This window comes from Gorilla gorilla, chromosome 11 (assembly GCF_029281585.2).
Source record: "Gorilla gorilla gorilla isolate KB3781 chromosome 11, NHGRI_mGorGor1-v2.1_pri, whole genome shotgun sequence".
In the NCBI taxonomy this organism is placed as follows: domain Eukaryota; kingdom Metazoa; phylum Chordata; class Mammalia; order Primates; family Hominidae; genus Gorilla; species Gorilla gorilla.
In genome coordinates, this window is record NC_073235.2 from 81,974,000 (window position 1) to 81,987,064 (window position 13,065).

The 13,065-nt window shown below is 33.8% G+C and overlaps 1 protein-coding gene across 5 annotated transcripts in view; it reads right to left on the minus strand.

Annotated features, from left to right (window-relative positions):
* ZNF385B (zinc finger protein 385B) overlaps positions 1-13,065 on the minus strand; it is a 417,184-nt gene that overhangs the window by 63,876 nt on the left and 340,243 nt on the right. For all 5 annotated transcript variants that reach the window (XM_055380327.2, XM_031008822.3, XM_031008823.3 and 2 more), the window contains one exon: positions 10,940-11,050. In XM_055380327.2, coding sequence (XP_055236302.1) covers positions 10,940-11,050 — 111 coding nt within the window. The remainder of the gene's footprint in view (positions 1-10,939; positions 11,051-13,065) is intronic.

A 13,065-nucleotide genomic window follows, 5' to 3' on the forward strand; every position in this document is an offset into this window, starting at 1 on the left:
TCATACAGTTCAGCAGTATTTATAATTGTATTAGTTTTGTTTCCCTAGCTAGATAACCAGATATAGGAGGGTATTTCTCAGATCTTCCTTTCAAGGCAGGAACTACTTTGACTCTCTTCTCCTGACTCCCTGTTCAAGTTCACTGCTTTTTTACTCTCCTTAAATAACTCATGTTAACCAGCTACAGTATTTTGCCAACAACATCTTCTTAGCTTGAAATTTTAAAATTGGCTAAGGTGATACTTCCTCATATGCTGTCTCCACCTCCACCCCATCCCCAAGCCACACATCATAAAGTTCCTAACAGCCAGTCAGACTTTCCCAAAAAACTGCTCTTTATGCTGACCCACCACAACTAAAGTTCATGGCTTCCAGGGCAAAATGCTGTCGCTTCATTTAAAGAGCGCTTGAGAGATGAAAGTAGCTAAAGGGTACCTCTTCAGCAGAATGTTCTAAATGGTATTAAATTAGTCTCTTACTTGAAAGCAGTGTAGTAAACTTATTTTTTTTGTTCCATTCAGCTTCACTTTTGTTTTTGTCTTAAACTGTAAAAGCTACAGCCAATTGCCTTCTCAAGCATACTGAATAAAAGACAAGCTACAGCAAACCAAGTATGTCTTAAAGCCTGAATTTAAACTTAAAACCAGCAACTAATCATTTTGGAAGGCTACAGGTGTTCAGCCTAGCAATTCTACCTGTTGTTAATTGTATGTTGAATAAATTTTCAGCTGAAGAATCCCAAACCACAAATATATAATGAAACATCTTATTGTTAAGGATTCTGCAACCAACCTTCACTAAAGAAATCCATACCAAGTAAAGAAGGAAAATACAAAAACCCTCAACGTCTTTTTCCAACTCCCAAGTGGCGAGACAAGTTTTGGCTGAGAAAGATCACTGACAAAAATGACTTAAAAATCCTTCCAGGAATCTTTTACTTTTGACTAAAAGAGTTATTAACACAGGAAAAAAGAAAACCCATAGTACTTTCAAAGCTGTTATTAATGTTTGATCAGCAAACTAATATTTAATGGAAATGTACCAAAACTTGCAGTTTTGATGGTGAATCATGGATAATCATTTTCTGTTGAGACTGTATTATAATAAGTGAGGGTGAGTATTGCTACTTTCCTAGTAATGTTCATATTTTCTTTTTTTCATAACATCATATTAGGCTGATCACCAACTTTGAATATCATTGAACATATATAAATAGCTAAAATAACATATCATGTTAGACATCTATGTATTTAAAGAAAATCCAGAAAAATATGGAATGATGTGTATTATATATTTCCTTGTTAGTTAAATATAAGATTTGATGAACATTTATGCGTCATCATAATCACTTTTTTTTTTTTTTTTTTTTTTTTTGAGACAGAGTCTCGCTCTGTCGCTCAGGCTGGAGTGTAGTGGTGTGATCTGGGCTCGCTGCAAGCCCTGCCTCCCAGGCTCATGCCATTCTCCTGCCCCAGCCTCCCGAGTAGCTGGGACTACAGGCGCCCATCACTACGCCAGATTAATTTTTTGTATTTTTAGTAGAGATGGGGTTTCACCATGTTAACCAGGATGGTCTCGATCTCCTGACGTCGTGATCCATCATAATCACTTTTTTAAACTTCACATTTAACCTAGTCTTTTCTTTTTTTTCACTGATAAGTTTAATATCAATCCTAAATTATCCAAATACCCATTTAAAATAAGGTAATGCTGAGAAAGGCTGTGACTTTTTAAATAATATTATAGTGCTGCTTTGGAAACAAGTTTGTATTTAATAAGTGACTACTATATGCTTCAAAAAAGATGACTGAACTTTGTTATGAGCTTGTTAAACAGCCGCTATTGAATGAAACTTTTAGCACAATATGTCCCTGCTCCCTGTAATCATGCTATAATTCTGTCATATTGAAGCAAAAAATGTTCATCATTTTGTCAGCTCTGTCTGCAAAGCAGAGAATTACCTTCCCAAGTTCCTGAGATTTATGCTTTTAATTACCTCCTATCTGCTTCACTACTCTTTAAACCTAAGAATCAATATAAATAGTCTTATTTATGGCAAAAATGTAAAATGTTTGACAAAAGCAGGTTATCATTTTCTAGATTTCCATCTGATGCTATTGATTCTCTCTATTTTCAGTATTATATTTCTTGACAGAATCAGTTGGTTTTTTCAAACTTACAGTATTATTCATTTATTCAACAATTTGTACTGCTGAACAGCAGATGTAAACTTTGCAACTAGCTTTTTGGTTCCTAACCCAGCAATGAGATTATCACCACTGTGGTTATCTCTTTATTTAATCACCTGCTGCAGAGTTCAGTTTATATGTGACTTTCTCCAAATCCCCTTATCATAAAGTCACTTTTCTGTGAGGGTCAACTTCCTTGGCTTATTTAGGTTTTGCATGAGAGGCTACTATTTGCATGGGTGAAATCTAATTGCTTAGGCACTAGTATTCTTGAACATACACACACATATACACACACTTTATATGAAATTGCGTATATACAATCTAGAATTACATAAATATGCTACAAGTGTATACAGTAAAGAAGCTGCTATCTATCTTAAGGGATTTCAAGAGAAATGCAGTTGATGTGTATGTGTGGCATGCAGTGAGTGTGTGTATATATACATGCGTGTATATATATGTGAATGTTCATATATGTGAATATGCTATCTATCTTATATGTTCATATATGTGAAGCTGCTATCTATCTTAAGGGCTTTCAAGAGAAACACAGTAGACGTGTATGTGTGGCAGGCAGTGAATGTGTATATGTGTGTATGTGTGTGTACATAGGTGAATGTTTATATATGTGAATATACATATATATATAGGTGAATGTATAATATATACATAAAAGTGAATGTTCAAAGTTTTTTTTGACAAACCCATTAGGGTAAACTACCATCAACTACAGAGTGTCTGAATATTCAGAAAATATAAGGTAAATTTATTTTTTAAATAGTATGTTGGTTTGAGTTTCAAGTAACATGCTCAATATATTTTTTAACCCTCTAAAGGCCTTTTTAAGTAAAATACCTCTGATTTAAAACAATGAATCCAGTTGTTAAGCTAAAAAAACTTCATAAATAAATTACAAATGTCCAAGAAAGACAGGGGAAATTGCATCTGTTGTATTTTTGTGCCAGAAAAAGAGGAACAAGGGATAAAGGAGAAGAGTTGGAGGAGAGAGAGAAGAGAAAATTGAGTAGAGAAGAAAGGAAGAAGAAATGTTGATAGTTTAGAAGAAAACACAGGGGAAGAGAAACATAACATGCAGATAGAATTTCTAGAGTTAAAAGCAAGCACCAGGCAGTCAATAGCAAAATGTGGAATCCCCTAGGAGAATGTTACATAATGACAAATAAAAAGCTTGATCCTTCAGAAAACCCAAGCGGGTACCCTTGCAGCTGTGTGCCTCTTTTGCTTTTGCTGCAAGGGACATCTTCAAACATGGTGTCTAATGGGGTTCCTGTTTCCCAGTTGATCTGATTTCTCAGGAAAAAACACAGCTGCTGCAGGGACTTGCTGCCTCATGGCAGCTGGTGGAGAGAGGTGGAGTTAGGTCTGGTGGCAAAGGAAGATGCAAAATCAGCCAATAGCATGTGGAAAGGGAGTTATGTGGAACCCAAAGTTGTGGCTTCCTTCCTAATCTCTTGACTGCTGAGGTCTCTGCTGGGTGACAGAGAATGCCAGTGCCTCTAGCAGAGACAGCACTAAGGCCTTCTAAATGGCAGATGGTAGATGGGGAAGTTTGTTCAGGCAAGACAAATACGAGTTTGTATTGTATTATATTAACTGCTAAAGAAACCAGGAAATTGGAATAAAATTAAAACCAAAGAAGAGATATAGGCAGAAAGACCCAGGAGGGCATAACCTAAATTGCCTTATCCAAATGAAAACTGCTGAGATGACAGACACAAAATGCATAGTGAGGTGGTATTATGAATGTACCAATTACACACTAACTGTAGCACATGGGAATTGAGGGAGGTCATTGAACGACTGCAGTTTCTGAAATCTTATAGAGATTTATAGTAAAGAGTAGCACAGTCAGGTCACCCACAGAAATGTTTATACAAGTGGTTGATTACCCTACCATTTTAACTTCTAAGCAAACCCTTAATATTCTGTCTATTTGTACTTAATCATTCTAATGTAAATTAATGAAATGGCATGAGGTTGTCACCTTATGTCTTCAGACATGAGAAAACAGAGCACAGCAAAAAGAACAGAAGGCTAAAATGAGATAGGGATATTGGATAACCTGAAACCAAAAAACAAAATAAAAAATATCAACAGATCACAAACCTAGAGGTACCATACAAAATAAAATATAAACTATAAGTGATTCAATGCTTATTATGTTATTCAAAGATAATAATGTAAATTTGAAAAATCAAATGGGCTAGCTCCAAATGAGTAATAAAAGCCTATGGGGTCAACATTTAGAGACAATGTATCTCACACTTAATTACTTGTGGTATTAATGCTGAGTACCAAAATTTCAGGGTCAATTCTGACTTAGAGTATATAAAACTTGACTAAAAAGATCACCATGCTTTCATTTTGATTTGCCTATAAGGCATAAAAGACTCAGAAATACATTAAGGGTATTTATAATAAACTGTAATGAGATCAATATTAATAAGAATAATAATATAGTCTCTGTTTTTAAACATTTAAGAGAATCAAGTTGCCCTGTTTTGTGTAAGAATCTGTTCAAGAATTTGATTTTGATTCAATTTTGTATAAAGATTTGATTTTGTGTAAGAATCACTTTCTTTCATCCTTCTGCTACTATCCTCCAAGGAACTGAAACTAATACGTAAATAAGAAATTATTTGGGATCTGCCAATTTCAACTTAGCCAAAATGAGATAAATGTTAGTCTCAAAAAATTTTCTGAAGTGTATGTTAGCTCATTTCCCCGGCAAAGCTTAACTTTGGAAATGGCATTTTCCAGCTAAAAGATCAAGATTCAGATTTAGGCTTATCAATTTATGACCATACTGCAGTTGCAGTATACTCAGTTACTGGAGAATAAAGAAACATTCAGGGTTAGACAGCCTCATTCAGCTTAGATACACCATGTTAGAAAAAAGGTGGTCAAGAAGAAAGCAGGGCTTGAGGTGATACACACATTTGTGCAAATGTCTGGGACTCAGCTGGAAAGCATATTATTCCTGGACTGCAATGCCTGCTCCCTGGCAAAGTTAATGGTGTTAATTTGTAAAGGTTCATTTGGGAAATGTTTGTGATTAATGCTTGCTCATTTACATAACTGTGTATTGTGTAAATAAAACTGTAGCATTTTGCTTTTCAACAGGGTAGTTCTACTGAGATGATAAAAGCTAGACAAAGGGGGGTACAGGACACTTAAACTAGGTCATATTGAATTTTAATGCATGAAGCCAACTCTGGTACATTTTATATGGATAATGAAGAACCACAAAATGCAGTCTGTTTACTGTGCATCTGCCTTCCATATTTTTCAATAAACGTATTTTCTACACTGAAGAGTGAAGCCAATTTCAGTCTCAGGCTGATTTAGAAATGTTATTAAAAATAAGGATGAGCATCTTCTTAATTCTTACATTAAAATGTAAATAGGGTAATTATAAAATAATAAACTCCCCCCCAAATAAAAAATGCTCAGTTTCAGAGCTTGGTTATGCAGATTATAGCACCATTACTAAACACTGAGAACAAGTATATGTCACATATGTGAATTTGCCATCCAGACTTTGTGGCTTTACTGCCCAGAGTCTAAGAATGACTCAGAAATCTAATTTCTTTCTTCATTATCAGAGGAACTTTGGAGCTATAGCAAGGAGGCTGCTGGTCATATGCTTATGTGTGCACATATGTCCACATCCCTACTAGTAAGTACAAAGAAAATGGCTGACATCAAATGGAGCTTAAGACAAAGGTGGATGTACTCCTGGAGTAATTGTGGGGCTCAAAAGAAATTCTTATGCCTTCCACAACCCAACCCATTACACAAATAAAAAAACGAAATTCATAGTCATTCTTTCCGGGTCTTAGCTGTTGACTTGTAAGATGGAGATGTTTATATCCTATCCTCCTGACAGAGGTACCGTGGAAATGATTTTTTAATTATGGAACTTCAATGGTCCTTCCAAAGATCATGTGGTTCATTTTAGGCCATATTGTAGAGATTAGCAAAGTGCTTATCATACAGGAGGAGTTCAGTAAATGCTTAGGAAATGAGTAAAGTTTTGTGAGGCAACATAATATAATAGGAAGAGCTGTGGATTTAGAGGCAAGAGATCCAGACTTATGTCCTAGCTCTGCCATTTATTGACTGAAAATCTAGGAGATGTCAAAAGATGGGAACCAATTTAAGTGTCCACCTGTAAGGGATGAGTTAAACTATGAAACGTGCACAAATAAACTACTGTATTAGTTTTATGTTGCTTTCATCGCAAATTTTTATAAACTTAGTGGCTTAAAAGCTTATTATCTTACAGTTCTGGAGGTCAGAAGTCTGGTATGGATCTCACTGGGCTAACATCGAGGTGTCAGCAGGGCTGCATTCCTTCTGGAGGCTTTAAGGGAAAATCCATTTCTTTGTCTTTTCCAGCTTCTAGAGGTTGCCCACATTCCTTGGCTTGCGGCTCCTTCCTTCCCCTACAAAGCCAGCAATGGCCAGTGGACTACTTGTCAGATAGCATCACTCTGACTGCCTCTTCTGCATCTCTCTTCTACTTTTAAAGACCTTGTGATTACCTTGGGACCATGGGATGATCCAGGACAATCCTTTTATCATGAGGTCAGAATATTAGCTCCCTTAATTCCATCTACTACCTTAATTCCGCTTTGCTATGTAAGATATATTAACAGGTTCCAGAAATTAGGATACGGGCATCTTTGCCTACCACATCTATAAAAAGAGTACGGGAGCTCTCTATGTTCTGATAGAAAAAAATTCTCCAGCATATATTGTTACATAAAAAATGCAAGGCAAAGAAGAGTGTCAATAGTATGATACCATTTACATAGAAAAGGGAAGAAATAATATGTATTCATACTTAGTTATATTTGCATAAGCAAGCCCTAGAAAGATATGCAAAAAATATTGAAGTGATTACAAATAGGGAATGACATGGAGGTTGGGAAGATGAGGAAAGGGATAGATTTTTCAATGTGTGGTGGTTTTTTTTTTTTTTTTTTTTAGATGGAGTTTTGTTCTTATTGCTCAGGCTGGAGTGCAATGGTACGATCTCAGCTCACTGCAACCTCTGCCACCTGGGTTCAAGCGATTCTCCTGCCTCAGCCTCCCAAGTAGCTGGGATTTCAGGTGTGCACCATCACACTTGGCTAATTTTGTATTTTTAGTAGAGACAGGGTTTCACCATGTTGGTCAGGCTGGTCTCGAACTCCTGACCTCAAGCGATCCACCCGCCTCGGCCTTCCAAAGTGCTGGGATTACAGGCGTGAGCCATTGCACCTAGCCTCAATATGTTTTTTAATATTATCATGATTTTGAACTATAAATATGTCATTTTTTAATTTGAGAGATTCATAATTGTCCCTAAGCCCCTATTATTCAGTCAGTGTTCAACATCTCTTGTTTTGAAGAATCTATCTATCATCAACCTTGTTATTTTACTCTTCTTAAATTAACTCTTCTAATAGGCAAATCCTTATTTGTGAGTGGCTTTAAACCAAGCAGTTCTCTATTACATTAATGGACTTCATAAAATTATGCATCTTTTGCACGATTTTTGCAATTTAATTCTGAAATCTATTATTTGCATTGTACTGAGAGATGTTTTCAAGCATCTGGCCTTATGGCACTGAGAATGCCAGTGTTAAAGATGCAGCATGTCTTTAGGTGGGCATTTGTTTTATAAGTGGTCAGGTAAGTAGTAAACATTTTCATGTCATATTTATATAACAACAGACTTTAATTTCTCCGTATAACTCTAAAAATTTGAACAATAACTGAGCAATACTGTAAAATTTACTTGAATCTATTTCAGTATTTATTATTGTGTCTATTCTTACAAAAGTCTTATTATACTTTCATTCTAGTAGTAAAATTGTAGTTTAATATACTTTAGTAGTTATATCTCTATCATAAATTAGTCTCCTATTTATAAAATATTTTGTGGCTTCATATCATTAATTTTTTTCTAGTTAGGTTTACTAAGGTATACTCTACATATAGTAAAATTTTTTTCAGGTATTCAGCTTAATGAATTTTGAAAAACAAAGACTGTCATGTAAACATCACAACAATAAAGTTATAAAATATTTTCATCATTCAAAAAGATTCCTGCATTTCCCTTTCTGGTCAATTCCCTAACTTAACCCTCAGCCCCTGTTAACCACTGATCTGACTATCCCCATAGTTTCATCTTCTGCAGAAAGTTATCTGAGTGCAATCAAATGGCATATAGTCTTTGTGTCTTACTTCTCTCACTTAGCATACTGTCTTTGAGATTCATCCACGTTGTAGCATGTATCAGTACTTTCTTTTTACTTTTGCTTTATTTCTATTTACTTTTATTTCTTTATTTCCATTGTATGGCTTTAACATAGTTTGTTTATTGATCAGTTGATGGACATTTGGGTCAATTCCAGTTTTGGGCAATTATGAATAAAATTAAGCAGCGCATATAGATTAATATATGTTTTCATTTGCCTTGGGGATATACTTAGAAGTGGGACTGCTGGATCATATGGGAAATGTATGTATAACTTTATAAAGTTTCTTATTAATAATTGCTAAATTGTTTTCCAAAGTGGCTGTACCATTTTGTATTCTCACTGACAATGTATGAGAGGTCCAGTTGCTCCTCATCCTAGCCGTTTGATCCTATCAATTTGTTTAATTTTCACCATTCTAATAGGTGTAGTGCTATCTGATTTTGGTTTTACTTTGTATTTCCTTAATCGTTAAACATGTTGAGCATTTTTTTGTGTGCTTATTCATCATTCATATTTCTTCTTTGGTAAAATGCCTGTTAAAATTGTTTTCCCGTTTTATCATTTATTATTGAGTTATAAGTTATTTATATTTGTATGCAATTTCTTAAGCAGATACAAATACTTTCTAGTAGTCTATAGCTTGTTTTTTCATTTTCTGAACAGTGTAAAAGTGTCTCTAAAGAGTATAAGTTTTAAATTTTGATAAAGTCCAATATATCAATATTCACACTTTATTTTCTAAGAAATCTTTGCCTAATGCAAAGCCAAATAGATGTTTTACTGTTTTCATCTAGAAGTTTAATAGTTTTTTAAAGTTTTTATTTTATGAATGATCCTATTGAATTAATTTTTATGTTTTGTATCAGGTAGTAGTCAAGGCGTTTTTTGAATTTACATATGAATATGTACTTCTTCTAGCACTGTTTGTTGAAAAGATTAGCCTTTCTTCATTGAATTCACTCTGCAACTTTGTTGAAAATCAACTGACTATATTGGTGTGAGTCTATTTCTGGACTCTGTTCTGTTCCATTGATCTATGTGTCTACCATTCTTTCACCAGTTTCACAGTCTTGATTATTGTAGATTTTAGAGTAAGTATTAAAATCAGGAAGCATTAAGTCTTCAAAATTTGACCTTTAAAAAAATGTTTTGACTATTCTAGGGCTTTTCTTTTCTATGTATATTTAAGAAACAGCTTGCCATTTTCTATAATAAAAAAGCATTTTGAGATTTTGATCAGGATTGTGCTGGATCTATAGATCAATTGGGGAAGAACTAACATCTTAACAATATTAAGACTTCAAATGAATTAACACTGTATATTTCTCAGTTTATTTAGGTACATTTTGATTCCTGAACATGAAGTTTTATCATGTACCAAAAAATTCATTGGACTTTTGATTAAAATTATATTAAATATAATTTCATAAATCATGATAAACATCTCTTTTCCAATGACTATGATTTTTTATTATGCTTCCTATGTAGAATTATCAAAACATAATTTAATGGTATATGCAAACAAGAGTGATTATTATTTTAGTATTTCCAAACAACATTAATTCTGTAACAAGCTCTTTGCAAAATGGCTACAGGGTTCAAGTAACTCAAGAAATACCACATATTATATGCAGCCTTCGGATTCTGATTTACATCGGTCATTGGCTTTACTTGGTAATTGGATATTGCAAATATTCTAATATTGTTTATTTTGCTTTCCTGCTATTTTGTTTATAAATTTAAAGACCCATTTTCATAAAAGAGAGTGATTTGTTCCATTTTCTTGTTATCTTTGTTTAGCAGGATGGTTATGCTTGACAGATAAAATAGTTTATGAAACTTTCTCTGTATTTTATGTTCTGGGAAAATATAAATCATATAGGAAATTAATAATTCTTTTAGGTATTTAACAAAATTTGACACAAACATGAAATGTGGCAATTGATATCAAATAGTAAAAATGGTTTTCTTCCACATTTATTGCATTTTAATTTTTAAAATCTCTTCATTGCATTTTAAAACTTTTTCCATATTTTCTGATATTCAAGCATTTTTGACAAGTGAATATAATTAGTGAGATTAATTGTAAAATGGTATAGTTGAGACTGATTGCATAGATAAATTCTTAATTTTTGATATTAGCCACTTATAGACTATTGTCTATAATCCTCTATTGGTTTTAAAATTTGTATTATTTTTTATTGTTGTAATGTTATTCTAAAAAATATTTTCAATGTGATCTAGTTGAATCCATGGATATGGACCCTGTGGATTCAGAGGGCCAACCATACTCTATTGTTCAAGTTTTAGGCATTGAACCGAAATCCTTTGGAAATCCGGCATCCTGAAATTAGTGGGCTACCAATAGGAGTGGCTGCTACAGTATGTAAATATGAAGAAATGTACATATTTAGATAAATCAGACTTTTAGCTCTGACAAACTACAGAGAATAATGAAAAGGTGATACTCACATCTGAGTTAAAGCGAAGCTGACAGACATTACAAGAAATAACTTGTTTCTTCTTTGGGGGAATGGATACTCCAAATGTATGGTTAATAACCGCTTTTTGTACAGGATCCATCTGAAGAACAAATGAAAAAATAGTTAATTTGTAACTTCAAAGAAAAGACAACAGTGTGAGCAAATAACAGTAGTTGAAATAGTCCATAAAGTTTAAACTTTTAGTTCCTAAACAAAGATAATAAAGAGTCTCATTCAATAGTAATATATTTGTCTCCAAAAATTAAAAACAAAAACAAATGACAAAAATGAAAACAAAAAATGGCTTTGAAAACATAACTCAGAAAAAAACCACAAGAGAATCACCATATTTCCAGAAACCTAATGTCTCTAGAAGGAGCCTTGAAAAACCTTAGAAGAATCATAAAACAAGAAAACTTAAGATCCAAAGGTCAAGGTTAAAATTAACTTTTATTTTTCTTGAGACAGGATCTTGCTCTGTTGCTCAAGCTGGAATGCAGTGGCGTGATCATAGTTCACTGCAGCCTCAACCTCCTGAGCTCAAGTGATCCTCTTGCTTCAGCCGCCCGAGTAGCTGGGACTACAGGCATGTGCCACACTATGCCCAGCTAAAAATGTTAATGTTTTCCCTGTATGAGGCAATAATACTTAAGATGGCCTCAAATGATGTCAATGACAATTATTACAAATATATTTATGCTTCTTAATTTTTGATTTATGGTAAAGTCATAAATGACAGGCTCTTATCAGAGCACAGAAAGTATTGACTGAATATATATTTTAAAATAATTTGTTAACTTTCATGTGCTATAGACTGAAATTCATTCTACTGAAAATGCATGTCAGAACTGTACACTTAAATGCCTAAAATAGATTGGCTGACATGCAACCCTTGGTTAAATATTAATCAAGTAAAGTTTTGATTTATAGCTTGTGATTTTCCCCTTTTGGCTTGCATGTATTGTATATATTCAGAGAAATATACAGTGATACAAGTACTCCAACAGAAAAAGTATGGCACATAGTCATTAAAACACTCAGGAAAAGAAACACCTAGATCTGCAGAGCCTATGAAAAGAGACACAGCAGTGATTCTCTTGTGTACTCCAGATAATAATCTCCAACATTTACATCAGACAACTGGTAGTTCAAAAAACAATGCAGATGATGAGCAAAACATTACACAACAGATGTAATATGAATGAGGACAGATCTATTGATACCATTGTCTAGGAAATCTCCTGAGGTTAGAGATTAAGATTGGATTAGTTGATGATATCTGACAGAGAGGAGAAATGAATACTATCTCTGATCATGATTATAAATCGACAAAATGCAAAATTAGCCATTAGAAGAAGCTAAATACATTAGAAAGGCAAGTGGACTGAAGAGTTATTGAATAATAAATTAATCTATTTTTTGGCTACAATTTCAAGAAAGATGACAGGACAATGTGTTCCTATTATAAAGAACAGTTACGGTGGTTTGGGACACTTAAAAATTTTAAGAGGGTTCCAGGTGCAGGGGCTTATGCCTATAATCCCAGCACTTTGGGAGGCTGAGGCAGGAGGATCACTTGAGCTTAGGAGTTTGAGACCAGACTGGGCAACACAGCAAGACCCTGTCTCCAACTTAAAAAAAAATGCTAAGGGGGGAGTTTTCTGGAGAGATAGCCTAACTATAATGTGATGGTTACACGAATCTATACATATATTAAATTCATAGAACTTCCCCCTCAAAAGGTCAATTTTATATATTATAATTTAATAAGAAAAACCTTCTTAACATTATTATGTTTAACTACTAAATCTAACATATCATTACTGGAAAATCTAGGGATTCATACTGTTGAAGGTCATAACTGATTGTATTAAATTTTATTCAATGAGAATAATAATTTAAAAAACTATGTGACAAAGAAAATCTCAAAAGGTCAGAAAATAAATTCCTAGTTCACTTTCTTATTTTATTGACAAACACAAATACTTAAATCCCATCTTTCTATTTGCAAAATAGGAAACTATACTTTCTGACAGTTACCAGACATGGCGAATCAGTTTAGGCAGGCTTAAAAATAAAACAGGCTAACTTATCTTGGCAGGATGAAAGAAGCCC